Below are 25,848 nucleotides of genomic sequence, written 5' to 3'. Positions count from 1 at the left end.
CTGTTGTATCATGCTGCCATTCTCCTGGGCTACACTGGAAAATCCCCAGCTTGATAATCATCTAGTTGTTTTCGTATACATGGTCAGGCATTAATGTGCTGTGCTTCTGATGCTCACACTTCTAAGAATCCTTATCTGTGTAACCTTAAGGATTTGTACCTCAACTTGAAATAATGAGATGGCTGCTTTATTATGTGCCTTTATGGCATATATACAAATTTAATTGTTAGGTTTCACTTATTAACTAGTATGTCTCAACTTCAGAAAGACAGTATAGGTCAGCATTATAGCTATGTGGTAAGTATAGTTGTCTGGAAGCTCTGCAATTGACAGCATTTTCCCCTGCTGTCTAGTAATCACAAGATTATCACAAAAGTTTAGAAATGCCATGAGAATGCATAATAACTGTAAATAGTCTAACACTTTTTATAATGATCATGCCAGTGATTTCTGCTGTAGTGGTTATGTGCAATGCATACCTAATTTTGTAACAATAACTCCTTTGGCCATTACAGTATTAACCAAATGCTATTAATTGCACCTAGAATCAGAACTGGGATCATGCATGGGCTCCTAAGTTCAAAATTTTGGCTTAAGGCTTTAGCATCAAATTGTGTGATGTATGCATGTAAAAGTAACGTCTCACTATGCTTGGAGTAACCTCAAATGCCAAGAATATATGCCAAAGACATATCCCAAATCAAACCAGTTGGTTAAGCATGTTTCTGTAGCACTGGAGATGATAACATTATTTATATAAAACCTTACCTTATAACTTATAACAACATACTGTGGGAAGTAGGATATCAGAACTACACCATTTACATGGGAATTATTTGAATATAGTTTGAAATTTGATAGTTTCCCTCTCCCTGTTCTAAATGTCTAAGAAACTCAGAGTCTGGCTATGTGAGATATTCTTAATTTAGTATTCTAAATATGCCATGACTTTAGTTACCAAGTGCAGCAGAATCATACCAATGAGAGCAAATGTTAAATTCAGCAGCACCATACAATGATCCTCTTAATATTAGCCAAACAGACACTTACAATGTGAAACTTAAATGGTTAACCAGAATTGGGAACTGAAATTTGTAAGTTCATCACATGGCCATTGGCTACCTGTGATTACCCAGTAATAAAAATAACTTACAAATTATTGTTGAAGCTTTTCATGATGCCATCCTTTCCCCCTCCAAATTTATGTTTCTGCCTTTTAGTAATTTCTCCAGTCATTTAATAAAGGCAATTATTATTTATGGAGGAAGCATCTGGTGAAAAGCAGTATTATGCATCCAAACTTTGGAACATTGTCGTTTCTCTGTTTTCTTAAATCTGTTGTCCTGTAGTGTGCCCCACCCCAATTTTCCAATTTAGTTAATACTTCCCTATTTTCATAACTGCCCCAGTTTAGAAGGGATTACCCTCCCCATTCAGACCCATTGGTTTCATCTCCTCCCACCTTCTAAGTTGTCCCACATTCTGTTTTAACTTTCTTTTCTTTCTTTATTTACGTCCATTACAGCCAGATCTCTATGGCTCACAGATGTGCCCAGGGAAGCTCCCAGAGGTGCGTCACAGGCCCAAAAGAAGCTTGCATCAAAGTGCTTCTTTGAGATGTCATAGCACTGCAGCAGCAGGTTCATGTGTGTGCAGTAGAGTTGTTGCTTGGCTTATCTCACTTTTTTGTTGTCATTCCCAAACTCTGGAGGCCCACGTCACACATTGTTTTGCCGAGACTTCATAGGGCAAACAACATGAATTGTGTCTAGATGCACTTGAGGAATGGTGTGTCTGTTTCTTGATCCAAGTTGTTCTTGGAGATTGGATAATTATGAAATGGGGACATCTGTAGGCTGAACATATAGGAAAGAATGCTCAATACTCAATGCAAAAGCTAACCTCTCTGTGCAATTTTTGCAATTCTCCTTGGTTATATTTCCAAATATTCCCTCCTCTCTGCTCTAAAATATTCAGATAACTGTAAATTTTCATGAGACTTTGACATGATTGTCACAGTCCCCAGGTTATATGTGGCCAATGATGTGGGGAGGAGGGGTTAGAGGGAAGAGAGGAGAAAGCTGCAGGGGAAATGCCCAAAGCAGCAATAATATTAATATTTAGCTATATTATCTCTGTAGCTATTACTTCTCTACTATTATAATTTTGTCTCCTCTCAATTCCCCTTTATATTGAAGTTCTACTGAAAAAAAAACACTTTGTATTCATAAAATATAAATTGACCAAGGGTGAGGTTTTCTTTTTATTCTAAAAGATATTCTGATTACAACATGCCCACAAAGTGCTTATGTTAACTCTAGTGATATAAAATTCATTGATCTGCACTGTACTATATTGTGCATAAATTTAGAGAAGTCTTGCTATGTCTGCCCTGAGTCACCAGAATAAATAAGCTAAGCTGTAAACATCATTTCATGGATGAGCAGAGTTAATATGGAGGTGATTTTCATGCGCTTTTTTTTTTCTATCACAGTCATATTCCTACCTACCCTTTTTAAGTTGGATCCTACTTTTACCTATGTGTTTTAATTAGAGAAGAGAATGATTGCATTAAGTTACTAACTTTAAATTTAAAGTGTAACTTCAGTTTCCCAAGTGTAATCCTACAGGTAGCATGGGCTTCTTGGTGAAGAACTTTACTGGAACATGAAAATGCAACTGCTGAATGTTCTGAGCTGCCATTCTTTCCATTTGGTTGTCCACAGGGGATTCCTGAACAATGGGCACGTTTACTGCAAACCTCCAACATAACAAAACTGGAACAGAAGAAGAATCCACAGGCTGTTCTGGATGTTCTAAAATTCTATGATTCTAAAGAAACTGTCAACAACCAAAAATACATGAGCTTTACATCAGGAGGTAAGAGTAAATGTATCAAAAGTTGAATAAGTGATTTAAATATCAGTCTCAAAATTAGAACAGCGTCTATAAGGAATTACATATACATCTGAAGGACCTACATAAGATTAGTCCCTTTCCTAAGTGACTTCAACATAAGAAAATAACATAATAATTTGATAGTTACAGTTGATGTTAGTAGATTTACAGTACTTGAGTATTTTAAGAACTCAAATAAGGAAATTGTTTAGTGAAGCAGTAGTTTTTTTGTTTGTTTGTTTTGTCAGCTTCAATCAGCAAGTACAGTGACTATTTTGTATCTTCCCTGGCATGAAGACACCAGTCACTTAGGATCAGGCCATGTGATGCATTCATGAAGCAAAAAGTGTAAATATCAAATAGTCTTCTCTTCAAATTTATTTTCTCCCTTAGATTTATTGATTCATACCAAGATGACATAGCTCAATTTTCCAGTTGCCATATTATCTTGATCAGACCCCAGAATCTAACTTGAAACAACTATTTCTGGCTATTTGTGAAGGCCAACATGACCATATTCTTACCAAATATTTTTAAAAGTTTTATTATCTTTATTTATTTCATAGAGACAGCCAGAAATAGGATAAGAGGAGACAGAGAGGGAGAGTGACAGAAAGACACCTGCAGCACTGCTTCACCACTCGCAAAGCTTTCTCCCTGCAGGTGGGGGCCAGGGACTTGAACCCTGGTCCTTATGCATTGTAACATGTGTGCTTAACCAGGTATGCCACCACCCAGGTCCCCCCCTACTAACTCTTGACTTCAGTTGTGATCTAATGTGTTGACTTGGTCTTTGTTTGAAATGTTAATGTGCAAGTTTTGACTATAAATTCCTAGAAAACACATACCAAATAATACTTTATACGTTAATTTATTATTTTTATTAGATAGAGACAGCCAGAATTCAAGAGGGTAAGAAGATATACAGATGGCGAGAGAGAGAGAGAGAGAGAGAGACACTTGCAGCACTGCTTCACCACTCATAAAGCTTTTCCCCCTACAGGTGGGGATTGGGGACTCGAACCCAAGTTCTTTTGTATTGTAACATGTGCACTCAACCAGGTAAACCACCACCTGGCCCCACAGATAATACTTTCACACTTCATATCATTATCTTTGTTGCTTCTCTAGATCTACTAGGGGGATGTCTAATTTGACTACATCAAATTTCAAAGTCCAAATTATAGACATGGTAAATCACATGTTAAATTGGACTTTTCACAATATGAAAATTTATTAACTGCTGTTACTAGTGATGAAAACCTAAAAGGGGAAAAAAGGCATCAAGGAGAGTTTTTAAAATATTTATTTTTCTACATAAATAAGATGTCTAAGAATTCTTGATAATAAGTCAGACAATATTTAATCTAAGTAAGTGAGAGATATGCTTCAAGTTAATTGTAGAGTCACAGGCTATTAGAACCAAAAAATGTATTCATGAAATCATTTCATTCTTGAAAAATTAAGGTGTAACAATCAATAAATTTCAGAGTTTCATAGTTTGTTCTTTGCTCCAAGTTGTCACTTTAAAATAGATTTTCATATGCCAAAGTCAAATCCTGAAATAAATGTTAGAATTCAACATCTGAGTAATTGTACTACATGGGCTGAGTGGAACTCATAGTATATTATCTAGATGATATAGTGCTGAGAATGACTAATGAGATTGGTGTAGGAGAGGAGGAAAGAGGATGGTAATGGAGGATGAGTAAGGAGGAAGAGAATGGTGGGAGGAGGGAGTGGGGCATAAATTCTAGACACAGATGTCTAGCATCATACAAATATTTGTTAGATAATCTTCACATTCCTCCATACAAATGAGATCCTCTGGGAGTCTTCATTAAGTCTTATAAAATGACTGGAGAGAATATTGTGAACAAGCAAGGGTCTGAGCTATGTTAAGAAGAAAACACCTATGTTATTTATCATGACATTTATTTGATATGGTATTGAAAAATTTTCATTCTGGTTGTGCATGCAGCTTTTAAAAGTATGCTCTCTAAATGAGGTAGTATTTATGAAACAAAGGTGACATGTTCATCTTTACTTTTCAGATAAAAGTGCACATGGATACATAGCTGCTCATCCTTCGGTAAGTGTTTCTCTGCCACACTGAAAACAGCACATGAAGGGAGGGAATTAGAAAATTCAGAAAGACAAAAATTCCAGATCACCATGATCTGTACATATCTTGCCCTTTTTGACTAGTTCATTATTGTGCAATACTGATTAGGTATCTACAAGCAGAGAAAGAATTATTTTTTATTTTAGATAGGTTATTTACTTACTTATAGGACAAAGGCTTTACACAAATTAAGTTTCACTAAGGTGGTCAACTTTTGTTTATAAGACATATTAATTAATGAGAGGAGATTAGAGATAGATAAAGAGAGAAAGAGAGAAAAAAAAAAACAGAACACCACTCTGGTACATGTGAGGCCAGATACAGAACTTTGGGGCTTCTTTCATTGAAGTCCAATGTTCAAACAGTGAAGCTACCAACCAGGCTGCACTCTGACTGACTTTTTCAATTTACGCGCGCGCACACACACACACACACACACACACACACACACACACACACACACACACAGTTTTTTCATTTATATAGACAGATGAACATGCACGCATGCACACGTGCGTGCACACACTCGCTTGAACACACAGAGAAACAGCAAAGCTTCCTCCATTGCCATAGCACCTCTTACATGGTAACAGGTTCAAATCTTGGCTGTACACATGACTATGCTGTGCTTTACCCTGTGAGCAATCTCTCTGGCAAAATAGGTCAGTTATTTTTATTTTTGCCATGAGTGTTGTTGCTGGGGCTCAACGTCTGTACATCTTCGTCACTTCTGGTGGCTTATTTTGTTTTGTTTAATTTAATTTAATTTTATTTTCTTCTCTCTTCTCTTTTCTTCTCTTTCCCCTTTCCTCTAGATAGAGAGTAAGATACAAAGATAGATAGAAACAAAGAAAAGGAGAGACACAGAAGCACTGCTTCACCTGTTCATAATGCTCTCATGTGAAAACCACAGTCTCAAACCCAGGTCCTCACTCTTCCAGGTGAGCCACCTAACAACTTCAGGTCAGTTATTTTAAATATAGCCCTGCTAGGATAGTCTGTCTATTGTTTTATGAAAATTAGTTGTGTATTCATGAATGAGAAGGAGGGAGGGCCTTTGCTCTGCTACATGTACTAGCAGTGGATGCTGTAGATTTTTCATCTGTAGATTATGTGTCCGATTTGATCTCTTGTTGTTTTCAGTTGTTGCTTTTGGGAGAGCAGAGATTGGATCCCATCTACTCCATAAACAAGGCCTCCCAGAAGTACAGTTTATAGCTCTTAAGATAGCTTCCTTTTTTATGTCTTGCTTTTATGTGTTTTGCTTGTAGTTGTGCTAAAATGAAACCTAAGGCGAGAAAGTTCATCTGGAAGGGCATATGTGGACCAGGTTCAGGCCCCAACATTATATTAGAGCACCACGACACTGGGAAAAACTTCTGTAATGGTACTTCACATTCTCTTAATGTCTCCCTGTGTCTCTCTGTCTGAATGAAAATTAATCAGTTATCAAAAGTGAATATATATCACAGTCCAATTATTCCATCAAATCAGAAGAAAAAAATTACTGTTGCAAGATGAAATTACTATTATTTTAACATATATTCATCAAGTACCTCATTATATGCACTGGGAAATTTGGAGTTCAATTTGGTAGGGAAGAGAAGAGCTTCCTATTTGGCAGTTTGAGTTTCAGAGGTTGGCAGGACTTCCAAGTGGAAATAATTGATTGCAATGCTTGACTAAGGCAGGGTTTTTGTTAATTGAATGAACAAATTAGATGCTTTTTATACCAGCCTGATTCCACCTTACCTGGCAGACTTTTTTGTCTCATTCAATAGCAGATACATTCATTATACATGCATGCGTACACACACATACAAACACACACACACACACACACACACACACACACACACACACGGAGCATGGAGAGAGAGGGAAAAGAGATAGAGGGAGAGAAAGTAAAAGACAGTAATGAAGCTCCTTGTAGTACATGGTGCTCCCGTGAGTTATTTGGGTTTGAATTTAGATCCTTGTACATGGTTAAGTTTGTACCCAATTGAGTTCCTGAGACTTAAGTTCAGTTTGGCTCACTTCAGCAGGACTCATTTACTTTGGAATGAAGAATTACACCATTATTCTTGTTTGGTTCTAGGGGTAGATTGTACTTTATACTGCATATGCTTTCCTTTTCTTTAGAAACCCTCTTTGTAGTGGCCCAGAAGGTAGCAGTGATAGAGTACAAAATTTGCAAGTATGAGGTCCAAAGTTTGATCTCTGGGACTGCATATGCAGAGTGATGCTGTGGTTCTCTCTCATAAATAGCTATTTTTAAGGATTTTACCACTTAGAAAATGAAACACTACTAGTAGACCTAGGATCTAGTGGGACTGATAATTCATTTTTTAAATTTTTATTTATTTTCCCTTTTGTTGCCCTTGTTGTCTTTTTATTGTTGTTGTAGTTATTGTTGTTGTTGTTATTGATGCTGATGTTGTTGGATAGGACAGAGAGAAATGGAAAGAGGAGGGGAAAACAGTAGAGGGAGAGAAAGAGAGACACCTGCAGACCTGCTTCACCGCCTGTGAAGCGTCTCCCCTGCAGGTGGGGAGCTGGAGGCTCGAACCTGGTTCCTTCTGCCAGTCCTTGCGCTTTGCGCCACGTGCGCTTAACCTGGGGCACTACCACCTGACTCCTGGGATTGATAATTCATATAGACATATTCGGAACTGATCATAAACTTTGCTGTCTGCCTGTAGTTTGGATTTGTATTGAATGGTAGCAGTATTTTACTGCTCACTTGTAGCACCTTCTTTGATTTTGATGTATTTATAATCCTTTATTTATATTTGTACATGTAGTATTTATAGCCTTAAATGTTGTTCAGATACTTACTTTTCAGTTTTAAACTACTTTTATCAAGATGTATTCATTTATCAATTTTACTAGAGATTGAGAGAGGAAGAAAGAGACCAAAGTACTTATCTATCATTATGATATCAAGGATTGAACCTAGGATTTTGCATATATGGAGAATGCGTTCTAGTCACTGAACCGTCTCCCCAGCCAACTATATTTTTAAATTTTACATTTTTATTATACTGTGGAAAGTGTGATGACAATTTAAAAATCCTGAGATACTAAATGAAACAGCAGTGTTAATATGTGTATATGAATATAATGCAATTTATGCCTAGAAAATCTAGATAGTCATTTGATAGATTAATGTTTTTTTTGTGGTTCTGGCTTATGTATTCCCTTTTTTACTTCAGTGTGCATCAGAATTGCCTAGGTGATCTGTTAAAATGTATATTCAGGGGCTCCACTCCTAGAGTAGACCTGGAATGGAACCCTGAAATATAAATTTTAAATAAGTACCAAAAGAGCCATACCTTAAACTTTCCATACACTTATTTCTAACTCCTTTGACCTTAAATATTAAGTCTTACAATCTTGTTAATCATGATTAAATCACTAATAATTTTTTTAAAAGAGAAAAAAATAAGTGAAAAAGAAAATGGGGTTTTCTAAAGTAGTTCTAGCTAGCATGCATTCTAGATCAAAGTTTATAACTTGGAGTTCCTAGGTGGACTTTAGAAGAAATACTCTTTATTAAATACAAACAAGCAAAAAAATTAGTGATTTTATATTTATTTGCAAAATTATAAGATACTAGGGGTATAATTCCACATTGTTCCTTGTTCCCACCACCACTATAATTATGTGTCCCCATCCCACTCCAGCAAAAACTACAATAGTTCTCCCCAGGTCACAGATATGGGTTGATTGTATACCTCTGTCTCTGTATACCTCTGCCTCTGTCTCTCTATCTATTTGCCCATTTTTATTCGCTTCTGTGGCCCTGCCTTCACTTCTTTTCTTTTTTTCTTTTTTTTACCAGAGTACTGTTCAGCTCTGGCTTATGGTGATGCAGGGGATTGAACCTGGTATTTTGGAGCCTCAGGCATGAGAGTCTGTTTGCATAACCATTATGCTACCTACCCTGCACCCCTTCACTTCTTTTCTAAGTCACACCTACACCTATTATTACTTCCAAGTGTCCCTTTGTTTCCTCTTCTCTCTCAGTTAAGCAAAACAGTGCTTGACGTTCTCTAGTGTTTTCCAGGCGGAGGTGCATGTAATCTTGATGTATGCCAGGAGTGAGGTGGTATCTTAGTGTTGTCCTAATTTGCATTTCTCTGACAATCAGTGACCTAGAGCAGTTTTTTATATGTTTGTTAGCCTTTTGGATCTCCTCTGAGGTGAATGTGTTGTTCATATCCTCTGCCCATTTTTGGATGGGGTCATTTGCTTTTTTGGTGCTAAGTTTGCTGAGCTCTTTATATATTTTGGTGATTAGTTTGTTGTCTGAGCCCTCCATAGCTTTATTCATTTTAAATGACCCAATTTCTACCTATTCCTACACACGGAGATAATTATTTTATTTGTAATGTTGTAATTACTTTTTGTTTTTACATGCTGAAATACTTCTTTTCCGTTTCATGTTCGTTGCCTCATTCTGTAGTAGTTCATTCTTGGGTCTTTAAACTTTTTTTTTTTTTTTTTTTTTTTTTTTTACTATAAGAGTACAAAAACGGCGTCAGAACCTCCTTTGGCTCCACCTGTGTCTGAAGAAGAAGATGAAGAAGAGGAGGAAGAAGAAGATGATAATGAGCCCCCACCAGTTATTGCACCAAGGCCAGAACATACAAAATCAGTAAGTTATGACTGACTCTATTCAAATGACTCAAAAATATGCTTTGGAGCAATCATATAATTAAAATTGGGTTATCTGACAGCATCAGTATCATTGTTACCCCTTCATAATCTTTAGAAGAAACACTGTATACAGTTGGGCAAGAGGTATATTGGTAAAAAAAAAAATCAAAATGGAAAGACATCCTATGCTTCTGGGTTGAAAGAATTAACATCATCAAAATGCCTATTCTACCCAGTGCCATATAGAGATTTAAATCAATCGCTGTCAAGGTCCCACCAAATTTCTTTAAGAGAGTAGAAAGAAAGATAAAAAATTTTATTTGGAGATGGAAAATATCCATATAACCTAAGTAATTCTAATAAAGAGTAAGAATGGAGGCATTAGGCTTCCTGACTTTGAAACTTACTGCAGAGTCACAATAATCAAAATGGCCTGGTACTGGAATGCATAGACCAGTGGAATAGAACTGAGAGCCCAGAAATTAGACCCCACATCTAATGACAGCTAATTTTTGACAGGAGATCTCACAACATCAAATGGAAAAAAGAGCATACTCAATAAGTAGTGTTGGGAAATTGGGTTGAAACAGGTAGAAGAATGAAATTAAATACCCTAATATTATCATATACAGAAGTTAACTGCAAATGGATCAAAGATTTAGAACTTAGGCTGTAAACTATTAAAGACTTAGAGGAAAATATTGTCAGAACTCTCTTCCATATAAGTGAGATAGAATCTTAATATGGTTTGAGGTTGTATGTCCCTAATGATAAGTGATGCTGAGCATTTTTATACTACTCTGATTAAAAAAGATGATATTGTATCCTTTGGGATAATATGGATGAAATTGGAGGTGATTATGTTCATGAAATGAGTAAAGCATTAAACCTGATGGTTTTGATTATATACTGAATGCAGGCAATTAAAAGTTAAAAACTTGAACAGAAGTATCTAGACTGTTTTACAGACTTTGGGAGAACTATGGTGGTTATGGGGAGGCAGGAAGGCACAAAACTATGCTACAAAACTACTTATGAAATTTTATGTTTATAAATATTATTATTTTAGTACTTTATTTAATGAAGGAGAGATATACAGAGAAAGAGAAACCAGAAATCACTGCGCAGCTCAGGCTTATGATGGCCTGTGGATTGAACCTGGAGCCTCAGAACTTCAGGCATGAAAGTATTTTACACTATCATTATGCTATTTCCCCAGATCTAACAACTATGATTTTTAAATTAATATCTTTGTTGCCACTGTGGTTATCTATGGGGCTCAGTGACAGCACTATGAATCCACTGCTCCTGGTGGCCACTTTTCCCTTTTTCTTTCTGTTTTTCTTTGACAGTATAGTGATAAATTTATAGGTGGAAAAGAGGTAGGAAGAAAGACAAATGCGTGCAGACCAGTTTCACTGCTCATGAAGCTTTTCCCCTGCAGGTGGGAAGTGGAAGCTTGAACCCAGGTACTTACGCATAGTAATATCTGCACTCAACCAGGTGCACCACAACATGACTGGCTTGTAAACCATTATTAAATCACTAGTAAAAGTTGGGGAAAGATTCATTCAGAATTGGGGCATAGTGGAAAGCATGAATAGGTGAACACAGAAGATTTTTAGGTTAATGAAAATACTGGCTATCAAACCACAATTATGGATACATGTGAATCTAGATTTTTCCATACCAAGAGTCAACCACAAATAAATTATGAACTTTAGATTATTGTGTTATGTCACTATCATCAATTATAAGAAACTATCAGTTATAAGAAATGTACCACTCTGGTGGGGGATAATGTTAATGGGGGAGGTTATGCTTATGGGAGGTGTTTAAAGGGTATACAGGCAATTACTATAACATCTTGTCAATTTCCTTATCAACTTAAAACTGTTTTAGAAGTTTGTGTCCTTGACCAGGAAATATCAGAGATGTAGCACTCAATTGCATGCAGGAGTTACCAAGTTCAGTTCCCATTACTAACACATGCCAGAGTTGAGTGGTATGCTTGTTTTCTGTTACTCCCTCTTACATAAATAAGAAGAAAAATGAATCATTTAAAAAATATCCTGCTGTTCTTTACAAAGTAAATATTCATTTTTGAAAAGATTGTTGCTATCACAGCACCTGGGCTATATACTATTTATTTTAAATATGTATTTTCTTCCTTTGAGATAATTTCTCATTAAACACACTATATATATATATATATATATATATATATATATATATAGAGAGAGAGAGAGAGAGAGAGAGAGGCAGGGGGAGGAAGGGGAGAGAGAGAGAGAGAGAGAGAGAGAGGAGAGGAGAGGAGAGGAGAGGAGAGGAGAGGAGAGGGTGAGGGTGAGGGTGAGGGGAGGGAGAGAGAAGGAAGCTAGAGTACTACTCAGGTGCATGTGGTACTGGTGATCAAACCAAGAAACTCAAGTATGCAAGTCCTGACTTTTACCACTTGAGTTATTTTCCCAGATACTCTCTATACTCTTTCTTTAGCTTGATGTTTCAGTTGTAGAACTGTTCTGGTTTTGTCTTTAAGATCTATACTCGTTCGGTGGTTGAATCTATTGCTTCACCAGCAGCACCAAATAAAGAGGCCACTCCACCTTCTGCTGAGAATGCCAATTCCAGTACTTTGTATAGAAACACAGATCGACAAAGGAAAAAATCTAAGATGACAGATGAAGAGATCTTAGAGAAGCTAAGTGAGTATTTTTGCAGTCACTACTTTCTTGATGTGACCATTTCTCATAAATATTTTAGAATGGGGATTGATAATTATAAATTTGAAGCTGCTTGTATTAACTTTGGGCTTCATGAAGTCACAAGATGGAAAGTTTTTGACAAGCTGAATATCTTGTATTACTTCCACCCTTTCACTTCCAATTTGATGGAAACTGAATATTTCTTGAAAAAATTACTTTAAAAAATCAGTTAAGTTGAAAACTTGATGAAATGAATTGAATAGTAAGCAGTATTTTAAAGCTACATGTATTAAAGAGGTAAAAGTCTGATGAAATATCTTATGGATATAACCAAAGAGCATATAATATCTTCTTCTAGCGTTTGCCCTTCTTCCGTAGCCAGTCAACAGCATCAGGTTGAGCCTGATGCAAAGCCTCGAGACTTCCTTTGAATCTGGAGAGGTGGCAGTCGTTGACTATGTGAGTCATAGTCTGTCTGGAGCCGCAGGGGCAGTTCGGGTCGTCTCTGGCTCCCCAGCGATGGAATATAGCGGCGCACCGGCCATGGCCTGCTCGATAGCGATTGAGGAGGGCCCAATCATAACGTGCTAGGTCAAAGCCAGGTTGACGCTTGCAGGGGTCTGTGATGAGGTGTTTGTTCTTTACCTCAGTTGACTGCCAACTCTGTTTCCAAGCATATAACTAATCAGTTATGATAAATATGCCATCCTAGAAGTCCAGTCCCATCAAAACCAGTAACCACTAAATATGTAGCCTCTTCCCTTAACTAAGGAGAGAGGCAGAGCCAACCTTTCATCTGTGTTGTAAGTATGTACATTTTTTTGTACACATATACTTCTTGATTTAATTTCAGAAATTACTCCTCTTCTAGTTAACTTTCTGGATCAAAAATATATGTGTTTTCTACTGAGTAGAGTCAAAACGGTCTGGGAAGCATATTCATTACAATCATATTGCAAAGCTATGTAACAAAATGCTATTTATCTACAATCAGTTTTCCAATGTAACTCCTATTCATTGTTTCAAACTCAGCTCAGGAGTTGCTTCCTCAGAAAAGTCTTGCTGGCCTTTCTTTACTACTTGTATGACAGCATCTATCACATATATTTATATCTCTCATTTGCTCGGTGCCTGCACTACGAATCTACTGCTCCTGAAGCTATTTTTCCCATTTTGTTGCCCTTGTTGTAGTTGTAATTGTTATTGTTGTCATAGCTGTTGTTGTTGTTGGATAGGACAGAGAGAAATCGAGAGAGGAGGGGAAGACAGAGAGGAGGAGAGAAAGACAACTGTAGACCTGCTTAACCACTTGCAAAGTGACCCCCTGCAGGTGGGGAGCTGGGGACTCAAACTGGGATCCTTACGCTGGTCCTTGCGCTTTGCGCCATGTAGGCTAAACCCGCTGAGCTACTGCCCAGCCCCAGTTGTTAGCTTCTTAAGGACAGGGACTCTGTCTCCCCCGACCCCATTAAGTTCCTGCAAAGTGCCTCATACCAAAGGGCACTTTGCAATGCCTATGAAGTAACAAGGTGAAATGATGAGTCAACAAGTGAATCTTTTACTGAGTTTCTATTGTCCTATCCTATCAAGAATCTTTGGGAAAAAAAACAGTAGAAAAAATAGAGAAACAATTTCCTACCACTAAGGAATCTCCAATTTTATGTGGAAGATAAGAATTTATTGGAAGTCGAGTGGTAGCGCAGCGGATTAAGTGCAGGTGGCGCAAAGCATAAGGATCCAGGTTCAAGTCCCCTGCTCCCCACCTGCAGGGGAGTCACTTCACAAGTGGTGAAGCAAGTATGCAGGTGTCTATCTTTCTCTCCCCCCTCTGTCTTCCCCTCCTCTCTCCATTTCTCTCTTTCCTATCCAACAACAAAGACATCAATAACAACTACAACAATAAAACAACAAGGGCAACAAAAAGGAATAAATAAATATTTTTTAAAAGAATTTATGGTGAATTACAATTTAGAGATGAGTGGGTCATCGTGTTTATGCAAGTGCCTATCTAAAATAAACTTAGAAGACAGCTGCTCAGATCAGATTATAAGCTACAAGAAGATGGCACTGATGGTTGTAGGACCATTTTGCCCTTCAGGGCACATTTTTAAAAATTTTTTTTAATATTTATTTAATTTATTTATTCCCTTTTGTTGCCCTTGTTGTTTTACTGTTGTAGTTATTATTGTTGTTGTTGTTGGATAGGACAGAGAGAAATGGAGAGAGGAGGGGAAGACAGAGAGGAGGAGAGAAAGATAGACACCTGCAGACCTGCTTCACCGCCTGTGAAGCAACTCCCCTGCAGGTGGGGAGCCGGGGTTCGAACCGGGATCCTTATGCCGGTCCTTGTGCTTTGCGCCACCTGCGCTTAACCCACTGTGCTACAGCCGGACTCCCTAGGGCACATTTGCCAATACCTGGAAACATGTCAAGATTCAGAGTGTTACTGATATTTAGTAGAGAGAAGTTAGAGGTGCTCCTAATCACTCTACAATTCAAATGATAGGATAGCCACCTTTTTTCTTCTCTATGGCAAAGAATCATTCAGTCCAAAAGACTGAAACATTTTGAGTTAGAGGGCATTTAGGAAGGCAAAGGTTCTGGTTAAGTGCACATAGTATGGTGCACAAAGACCAGGTTTAAGCCCCTGGTCCCTACCTGTAGGGGGGAAGCTTCACAAGTGGTGAAGCAGAGTTGTAGGTGTTTGTTTCGCTCCCTCTCCATCTCTGCTTTCCTTCTCAATTTCTCTCTATCTATCCAATAATAAATAAATAAATAAATAAATAAATAATAAAAAAGAAAGGCAAAGGTTCTGGATGCAGCTGTTAGTGAGTGAATGCTCAGAACCGGTATTGCTGGTCTTAAGCCAACCGATTTTACACATAATTACATATGCCTGTAGTGCTAATAATAGCTGCTTGTTATTATTAGCAAAAATTGTATTTTCTGTTACTGAACAGTATCTTTGCTGGCTACATTACAAACCTCATCACATTTTTTTCAACAACTGTTCCTCATGGTAGATTTTAATAACCCCATTTTATAGATAGTAAAAATAAGTCTTAAATAAAGTTTAAATTACCAGATCACCAAATTTATTTGCCACCAAAGCTTACATTGTTTCCTTTGCCTACTTTACTTCTGTGTACTCCAACTACCCATCTGTGTAAAATGGAAGAAATGAATGAATGAATTGCTAGGATTAATTTAAAATCAGCTATTAAGTCAAATGCTTCTCCGCTTTTTATAATTTACACATGGACATGGCCTGTTATATCATATCATATTTTACAAATCTTGGATGGCAAAATAGTTCATTTGGAAACTGTACTTCTTTGCTATGTGTGTAACCCAGGTTTGAATCTAGCCCCCACTACGAGTCTTAGTGCTGTGATTTCTTTTTTTTTTAATTTTTTATTTAAGAAAGGATTAATGAACAAAAACATAAGGTAGGAGGGGTACAACTCCACACAATTCCCACCACCCAATATCCATAACCCACCCCCTCCCATGATTCCCATTCTCTAGCCCTCTGGGAGCATGGACCCAGGGTCATTGAGGGTTGCAGAAGGTAGAAGGTCTGGCTTCTGTAATTGCTTCCCCGCTGAACATGGGCGTTGACTGGTCGGTCCATATTCCCAGTCTGCCTCTATCTTTCCCTAGTAAGGTGTGTCTCTGGGGAAGCTGAGCTCCAGGACCCATTGGTGGGGTCTTCAATCCAGGGAAGCCTGGCCAGCATCCTGGTGGCATCTGGAGCCTGGTGATTGAAAAGAGAGTTAACATACGAAGCCAAACAATTTGTTGAGCAATCATGGATCCCAAGTTTGGAATAGTGGAGAGGAAGTGTTAGGGAGGTACTCACTGCAAACTCCAGTGTAGTCCTGCTTTCAGGTATATATTTTGCAGTAGTTTATGGATACGTGTGCACATAAGCTCTCTCTCACAGAAACTGGTGTATATCTAGGTTATGGGACTTTGTTAGAAAGTGAACTACCTGAGATGAAATTAGAGTGTACTATTAAAGGAAAGGTCTCACCCGAGTAATGAAGCTGAAGGGTTGTCATTCCACATGTGAAGTCTCTGGACACAGTCTGAGGTGAAGCATGTTGAGGTGGCAATCATTGTGTTGGTTAGGTTGTGATCGGTGGATGCAATATTATTTGGTTTGGATTGGGAGACGCATACGGAAAAGTGGGCCCAATCAAAGGGTTCCAGGACTGGGGGAAGTAGGGCTCTATAGTGGAGATGTGAGGTTCCTGCTGTCTTAGGGTTCAAAAAGACAATCGATAGTTAATGTTATCATCACATTATTTGGTAATTGGGTTAACTTTGAAAAGTCCTTTTGTTATGGTTTGCTGTACAGTATCCAGTATCTTGTATATAGCTGTGCTATTGGATGCTTCTAATCTACTTGGACTAGACTTTTGAGAGAGTCCGCATATCACATACAAAGCCTATATATTAAAAAGATTCAGTTTGTGTTTTGAGAAACTTTGAGACATACAACTGATTTCCCCCCTCTAATATTAATTAACTACTGATTTATACGTCTACATTTTGCTAGGAGTGTACATAAACACCATCAAAAGACTGTGACCCATCCCTCCCGCCCACTCCCACCCCACACTAGACCAGGAAGCTGCATGTCTACCCCTCACCACAGGGTTTTTACTTTGGTGCCCAACTTACAATTTGATCAGGTCCTGCTTTTAGTTTCCCTTTCAGATCTTCTTCCTCAACTTCTGTTGATGAGTGGGATCATCCCATAATCATCTTTATCTTTCTGACTTAGTTCACTTAACATAATTCCTTCTAGCTCTGTCCAAGATGGGTCAGAGATGGTGAGTTCACTGTTTTTGATAGCTGCATAGTATTCCATTGTGTATATATATCACAGCTTTCTCAGCCACTCATCTGTTATTGGGCACCTGGGTTGCTTCCAGGTTTTAGCTATTATGAATTGTGCTGCTATGAACATAGGAGAGCACACCTCTTTTTGGATGGGTGTTATGGAGTCCTTGGGGGTATAACCCCAGGAGAGGAATTACTGGATCATATGGAAGGTCCATGTCTAGCCTTCTGAGAGTGTTCCAGACTGCTCTCCACAGAGGCTGGACCAATTTACAATCCCACCAGCAATGTAAAAGGGTTCCTCTGTCCCCACATCCTCTCCAGCATTTGTTGCTGCTGTCCTTTTTGATGTATGCCATTCTTACAGGAGTGAGGTGGTATCTTAGTGTTGTCCTAATTTGCATTTCTCTGACAATCAGTGACCTAGAGCAGTTTTTTATATGTTTGTTAGCCTTTTGGATCTCCTCTGAGGTGAATGTGTTGTTCATATCCTCTGCCCATTTTTGGATGGGGTCATTTGCTTTTTTGGTGCTAAGTTTGCTGAGCTCTTTATATATTTTGGTGATTAGTTTGTTGTCTGATGTCTGGCATGTGAAGATCTTCTCCCATTCTGTGAGGGGTCTCTCTGTTTGTTTAATAGTTTCTTTGGATGTGCAGAAGCTTTTGAATTTGATGTAGTCCCATTGCTTTGTTTCTGCTTTACTCTTCCTTGCAATAGGGTTTGATTCATCAAAGATGTCCTTGAGGTGTATATGGGAAAGTGTTTTACCAATGTTTTCCTCTAAGTATTTGATTATTTCTGGTCTGATATCTAGGTCTTTGATCCATTTGAAGTTGAATTTTGTTTCTGGTGAGATAAAGTGGTTCAATTTCATTCTTCTGCATGTTTCAACCCAGTTTTCCCAGCACCATTTATTGAAGAGAGCCTCCTTTTTTCCATTTAATCCTTTGGGCCCCCTTATCAAAGATTAGATGCCCATAGGTGTTGGGATTTACTTCTGGGCTTTTAATTCTGTTCCACTGGTCTGTGTGCCTATTTTTGTTCCAGTACCATGCTGTTTTGATGATGATGGCTTTATAATATAGTTTCAGGTGTGGGAGTGTGATGCCTCCATTTCTGTTTCTTTTCCTCAAGATGGTTTTGGTAATTCTAGGTGTTTTCAGGTTCCAGATAAATGATTGCAGTGTTTGTTCTATTCTCTTAAAGAAGCTTGGTGGAACTTTGATGGGTATTGCATTAAATTTGTATCTGGCTCTGGGGAGAATATTCATTTTGATGATATTTATTCTTCCAGTCCATGAGCATGCGATATCTTTCCATTTCTTGGTATCAGTTTCTATTTCCTTGAGTAGCAACTCATAGTTTTCAGTATACAAGCCTTTCACTTCTTTGGTCAACTTTATTCCTAGGTATTTGATTGATTTTGCTGAAACAGTAAATGGGAGTGATTTCTGGATGTCTTCTTCTTCATATTTAGTGTTTGCATAGAGAAGTGCCACTGATTTTTGTACATTGATTTTGTAGCCTGATACCTTGCTATAATGCCTAATAACTTCCAGTAATTTTCTACTGGATTCTTTAGGTCTTTCTATGTATACTATCATATCATCTGCAAATAGTGAGAGCTTGACTTCTTCCCTTCCAATCTGTATTCCTTTGATTTCTTTCTCTTGCCTGATTGCTATGGCAAGAACTTCCAATACTATGTTGAAGAGTAATGGTGACAGTGGACAGCCCTGTCTAGTCCCCGATCTGAGGGGGAATGCTTTCAGCTTCTGTCCATTGAGTATGATGTTGGCTATAGGTTTGCTATATATAGACTCCACTATCTTGAGGCATTTCCCATCTATTCCCATTTTTTTCAGAGTTTTGAGCATGAACGGTTGTTGGATTTTGTCAACGGCTTTCTCTGCATCTATTGAGATAATCATGTGTTTTTTGGCTTTGATTTTATTGATGTGGTGAATGACATTGATTGACTTACGGATGTTGAACCAGCCTTGCATTCCTGGGATGAATCCCACTTGGTCATGATGAACAATCTTTTTGATATGTTGCTGTATCCGGTTGGCCAAGATCTTGTTTAATATTTTGGCATCTATGTTCATCAGAGATATTGGTCTGTAGTTTTCCTTTTTTGTTCTGTCCCTATCAGTTTTGGTATCAGGGTGATGTTGGCTTCATAAAAGGTGGAAAGGAGTATTCCTGTTTCTTCAATCTTATGGAATAGCTTACGAAGTATCGGTATTAACTGTTTCCTGAAAGTTTTGTAGAATTCGTTTGTGAAACCATATGGTCCAGGACTTTTGTTGTTGGGGAGATTCTTAATAATGGTATCAATTTCTTTGTCTGTGATTGGTGCATTTAAATTTTGTATTTCTTCTTGGTTCAGTTTTGGAAGAGCATAGGTTTCTAGGAATTGTTCCATTTCTTCCAGATTCTCTAGCTTGGTGTCATACAGTTGTTTATAGAAGTTTCTCAGGATTCTCTGGATTTCTGTGCTGTCAGTTGTGATATCTCCTCCATCGTTTACAATTCTATTGATTTGAGTCTTCTCTCTTTTTTGTTTGGTGAGTCTGGCTAGGGGGTTGTCAATTTTGTTTAATCTTTCAAAGAACCAACATTTGGCTTCATTGATCTTTTGTATGGTTCTTTTATTTTCGATGTTGTTTATTTCTGCTCAAACGTTAGTGATTTCTGTCCTTCTGGTTGCTTTAGGGTTCCTTTGTTCCTCTTTCTCTAAGTCCTTGAGGTGTGCAGTAAGGTCGTTCATTTGAGCTTCTTCTTGTTGTTTAATATGTGATTGTATGGCTATAAGTTTCTCTCTCAGTACTGCTTTCACTGTGTCCCAAATATTTTGATAGGTTGTGTCTTCATTTTCATTAGCTTCCAGGAACATTTGAATTTCCTGCTTGAGTGAATCTCTGACCCAGTGGTTCTTAAGGAGCATGTTGTTTAGTTTCCACATTCTGTCTTTCAATAATTTTCCGTTTGTTGTTAAAAGTTAGTTTTACTCCACTGTGGTCTGAGAAGATACTTGGGATGATTTCAATGCTCTTGAATTTATTGATGCTGTCTTTGTGGCCTAACATGTGGTCTATCCTTGAGTATGTGTTATGTGGATTTGAAAAGAAGGTGTATTCCAGTTTTTTGGGGTGGAGGAGTCTGAAAATGTCCAAGAGGTCTAGTCTGTCAATCTCTTCATTCAATTCTCTTGTCTCTTTGTTGGTTCTCTGCTTTGTTGATCTGTCTAAGTGTGAGAGTGGGGTATTGAAGTCTCCCACTATTATTGTATTACTATTGATGTATTTTTGAAATTCTTTCAGTAGATGCTTAATGTATTTAGATGGTCCCTCGTTGGGTGCATAGATGTTAATAATTGTTAAGTCTTCTTGGCTGATTGATCCTCTATTCATTATGTAATTTCCTTGCCTATCTTTTATTACTTTATTTAATTTAAAATCCATTGTGTCTGAGATGAGAATGGCTGTTCCTGCCCTTTTTTGTGGTCTGTTAGCCTGTATGATAGTTTTCCATTCTTTCAGTTTAAGTCTGTGTTTATCTTGTTGTGACAGATGGGATTCTTGCAAGCAGCATATGGTTGGGTTATGTTTTCTGATCCATCCCCCCACCCTGTGCCTTTTGATGGGTGAGTTTAAGCCATTGACATTTATTGATATTATGAATTTAATGTATTGTAGTGCCATTGTTCTAAAAAATTTGTTTGCTCTGATATATTTCAAGTATTATAGTGATGTTCTTGTTTATAAGAGGTCTTTTAGTACCTCTTTCAGGGTCGGCTTGGTGATGGTTGCCTCCTTTAACTGTTGTTTATCTGAGAAGGTTTTGATCCCTCCATCTAGTTTGCATGAAAGTCTAGCAGGATATATTATCCTTGGTTGAAACCCTTTTTCATTCAGGGATGGATAGATATCTTGCCACTCCCTTCTGGCTTTTAGAGTTTGAGTGGAGAAGTCTGCAGATAATCTTACGGGTTTTTCCCTTGTATGTGACTTTTTGTTTCTCTCTTGCAGCCTTTAGGATCCTTTCTTTATCCTTACTTCTTCTCATTGTGATTATGATGTGTCTTGGTGTCTTCAGGTCTGGGTTGATTCTGTTTGGTACTCTCTGGGCCTCTTGAACCTTGATATCCTTTTTGTTATTCAGGTCTGGGAAGTTTTCTTGTATTATTTCCTCTAGAATGTTTGCTTCCCCTTCCTCTCTTTCTTCCTCTGGCAGGCCAATTATATGAATGTTACTTCTTTTGAGATCATCCCATATGTCTCTGTTGTTGTTTTCAGTGTCTCTCAATCTCTTTTTAAGCTCTTTCACTTCTTTCTTTGTTTTCTCTAACTCATCCTTTGTCTGACTAATTCTGTTTTCTGCTTCTGTTAGTCTGCTTTCCCTTGCCTCAGCTTCTTTCTTCATTACAGCTATTTCAGCTTTCAGTTCTCTAATTGCCTCAAGATAATCAGTATTTTCCTTGGGGGGGGTCTCAACTTTTGTTTCCCTAATACTGCCATTCCTTTCCTCCAATGTTGTTTTCATTTCTGTGATTAATAAGTTTATTATTGCTTGCATACTTTTCTTATCTATGGTTACTTCTGACTGATTTGTAGTTAGTTTCTTCTGGGCTCTTGTCTTCATTCATTGGAGTAGCAGTTTTATTTGTTTTTGATCTACCCATTTTTTTTATTTATGTGTTTCTTTTTTTATATGCTCTGTTGTACCTCAGTTGTTGTGTCTTGAATACAAGTAACACTGTACTAAATACCTTTATGACAATTGCACTCACCAATCTCCGGAATTACAGTAGCAACTGAAGTAAGTATTGAAGTAGTTTAATCATTGCCAGTTAGCCAAACAATTTCTCCAGTTCGTGAAAAAATAGTAACCAAATCCCAGTGAAGAAAGAGAAAAGAATGAGGGGATAGCAAGAATAGACAGTTATGCAAATCTACTATCCACTGTATATTCTAGGGGTAACAAGAGGGGAAAGGGAACTAGAGCAGAGATACACAGAGAGAGAGTCCACTCTGAGTAAGATTTCTTCCCCAAAATAATTCACAAATTCAGAAAGGCAAAGAAGAAGGAAGAAGTGTATGACAAGATTAAAAAAAAGAGAGAGAGAGAGAAGAGAGAGAAAAGGGAGATTAGAAAAAGAGTTGTAATTAAAGAGCAGTGCAAGGAAATTCCCAAATGTGTATCAGTGAATTCAAAAAAGCACCCTGTTTGGTTGTGTGGGGTATCCTGCTAGGAGTTGGTCCCCAGGGACTGCTTTGGGGGGGGGAAGGAGGTATGCTTGAAAATTAAAAGGAAGAAAAAAGAATTTTTTCCCCTTTTTTCCCTACTCTAATTCTTAACCCAAATTAAGTTATAGTCACCTCCTTGATGTCACCATTAGGACCCCTTATTGGCTGGCCTGCTAAAAACAGAAAATCCTACTGTTTCCAGGAGATGTGATCGGAGCTCACGCTGCTAGCAGCTTCTCAGTCCGCCATCTTCCTGGAACCCCCCCCCGCCCCCAGTGCTGTGATTTCTTTCAGTTTCTCCCTCTGCCTTTCTACTTTTCTGCCTCTGTCTAAAACAAACAAACAAACAAACAAAGATAATTTTACAAACCTAACAGTCTCACTTTAGTAAAAGTGATTAATATTTGACAATTATTTCAAGTATCTCTAATCTTACTATAATGAAAATAAATGTATAGCTTTCTTAAGTTCACAAAAGGGAAACAAACATTTATTGGATAGGGACAGAGAGAAATTGAGAAATTAGGGGCAGATCAAGAGGGAGGGAGAGAGGGAGAGGGAGAAAGAGAGAGAGAGACAGAGAGAGAGTGCTATAGCACTGCTTCAGCACTTGTGAAGTTTTTCTCCTGCAGGTGGGTTACAGAGACTTGAACCTGGGTAATATGTGCTTTCAACCAGATGCACCACCACCTGACCCCATTATTTTCTTGATCAAATCTTATTTTGTTTGTTCATTGTAATGGTACTAGAATTTTGGTTTTTTTGTTTCTTCTTCTCTGCACCGAGCAGTGGAGTGAAATACCGGTAAATTACTATTGCAATTTATTAGTTTTTATCTTCTGAACAGTGCTTGGATTTAGAGGAAATAATTTTTGGGCTACTCAGTGGACCACTAACTGTCAACCCTACTCTACCTTCTGCTTCTAGATCTTGACAGGCAAATTTAACATTCTGGACCTCAGGTTCTTATCTGTCAAATGAGTATAAGACAGCTATAACTTATGAGTCTAATTACATTGTAAAATTCACACAATATAACCTATTACTAAGTGGACAGGTATTGGAGTCATAAAATCCCATTGCTACCAGTTATACCACTTTGGATAAATTATTTAAATTTATGGTTCCTCTTTTTCCTCATCTGAAAAAAAGGACAATAATAGACTTTGTCTCATAGAATTATGGTGATTAAATAACAACAATGTAAATAAAAACTTTGGCAACAGTACCTGGAATATAATAGGCCCTCTAAACATACAGTTACTCTTTTATTACATAAAATATAAAGAGTTCACAAGATAATGCTATCCCTGAGACTTTGGAAGAAGTCATAACTTGGTGTGAATTATTGATCCAGGCTAGATATATCCCCTTAGATAAATCACCTTACTTCTCTGACTTTTTTTTCTTTCTTTTTCTTTCTTTTTATTTCATTAGAGGACTGTGCAGCTCTTGCTTACGAAGGTGCTAGGGAAGGAACCTGGGACCTTTGGTGTCTCAGGCATAAAAAATATTTTTTCATAACTATTATGCTGTCTTCTCAGCTCCGAATTTCATTTTCTTCATTTGAATATTAAAAGAATAACATCACTGAAATAAATGAGGTTTTGTGTGAACTGCTTTAAGACATTTAAAGAAATGTGTAGTGTCATGAAATCATGATGCAATGATTGCAAACTGAGAATGACTATATTTTTCAATCTGAAAAATAAGGTCTTCCAGCAAGAATGAATAATTAACACCAGACAATATATGTGGCTCCTGTAAAGTATTCAAGTTCTGCTGGAGTTTGGGATGGAAGGGGTGTGGAACAGAGGAAGCAGAGAGGCAAAGGATGCAAGAAGCAATGCAGGGAGTTAGAGAAGTCATACTAGAGTAGACTCTACCATTAATGTGGGGATAAATGGAGGGTGGCTTCACCTTCTATCTCAGGGATCTGATTACTGTGATGTGGCCAGCCCAAACCACAAGCTATTCATCTTCCAGCCAGATACCAATTATGTGTGCCAGATATGAAATCATTAATGCTTGAAATGAACAGATTATATTTCAGTTTTACACAAACAGATATCCTGGGTCTGGCTTGTTCATTGTGGTCTGTTGGAAATAAAGAAGTTCTTACATTTCAGTGAAATTTTTAAAAGGTGCTGACTGTCAGCAAAATTCTTCAATGCAGGAAATTTCTCTTGAGCCTCCTTCCTCTGGGCCCCACTAGCACAGTCTCCTCTTATTCTTTTCCCACACATCCCATACTCAAAAACAATCTCTTTATTAATCCTCAGAATTTATGTTAACTATTTTATATTAAATAAAGGGGGAAAATTGTTGTCTGGAGTGATGGAGTCATTGTGGCAATAAAACAAAGAAATAAAAAGAAAACAAGAAATGTCAATCGCTCTGGTTGGAGATTGTTTTAGTATTACTACCTTTTTTTCTTTAGACTTACATTTTTTAAAATCTCTTTTTTTCTATATTGTTATACTATTTTTCATTCCTCTAGTGTAATTTATAAGAGTAAGTTACATTGTCCCTGGTGAAAAAGTCACTTCACTGGTTTTTGAGATTGAGAATTATAAACAAGACTTCCTGTGCATTTTCTGAACATCAGTAGATGGCAGCACACACTCTCCTGTGAAGGGCAATAGGCTTGGGTATGCCATTTAACTTGAATAACAGTCAAGTTCAGAAGTAGTATCTCACCAAAATGGTTGTCTTTTGGTAATCCTTATGAAAGGATTTATTTCCATTTTTTTTGCCTTGCATACCATGGAAATAAAAGGTTGAATAATTTGCTACCATAAAGCCTCACTAACTGAACCATGCCAATAGGAATTGGTTATATTTCAAAAAGTGGCTTAGGCTGAAGTTTATTTGCTTTTCTTCAGTCTATGAAGAAGAATTTTCTCAGCAACTTAATCATATAACTTTCTTAGAAGACTATAAACTGCTTAATGAAATCATGGCTTCAAATGACTTTAAAATCTTTTCATTAAAAGAAAAAAATTCCAGGCCCTTACCCACTAATAGCTGATTTAAATAATGTTAGTTTTAATTGATATGAAATTCATTTTAATAGTATTTAACGTGAAATGAAATAGCAACTCAGAACTGTTAGGTTGATGGCATTCTATAGATATACCTCAAGTAAAATACATTCTTGAACACGTACCTTAAAATTTGGAACATCTACAGGAGGAACAATGCAATTTTGTTTGAGTTTAATGAATTATATGGCTACCCTATTCTAGATGCATTGTGGAATAGGAAGTAGGCAAATTAAAGTTTAGCTAGACAGTGACCAGCATAATTATTTGAACAAGATGTGTAGAGGGCTGTAAGAGTGACAGTGGGCAT

At 37.5% G+C, this 25,848-nt stretch overlaps 1 protein-coding gene across 1 annotated transcript in view; it reads left to right on the top strand.

Moving 5' to 3' along the window:
- Positions 1–25,848, top strand: part of PAK3 (p21 (RAC1) activated kinase 3) — a 146,238-nt gene that overhangs the window by 50,403 nt on the left and 69,987 nt on the right. The window contains exons 4-6 of the mRNA XM_060182741.1: positions 2,727–2,880; positions 4,953–4,990; positions 9,552–9,683. Of these exons, the coding sequence (XP_060038724.1) occupies positions 2,727–2,880; positions 4,953–4,990; positions 9,552–9,683 (324 nt within the window). The remainder of the gene's footprint in view (positions 1–2,726; positions 2,881–4,952; positions 4,991–9,551; positions 9,684–25,848) is intronic.

This window comes from Erinaceus europaeus, chromosome X (assembly GCF_950295315.1).
Source record: "Erinaceus europaeus chromosome X, mEriEur2.1, whole genome shotgun sequence".
NCBI lineage: Eukaryota > Metazoa > Chordata > Mammalia > Eulipotyphla > Erinaceidae > Erinaceus > Erinaceus europaeus.
This window is presented reverse-complemented; position numbering and strand designations above follow the sequence as displayed.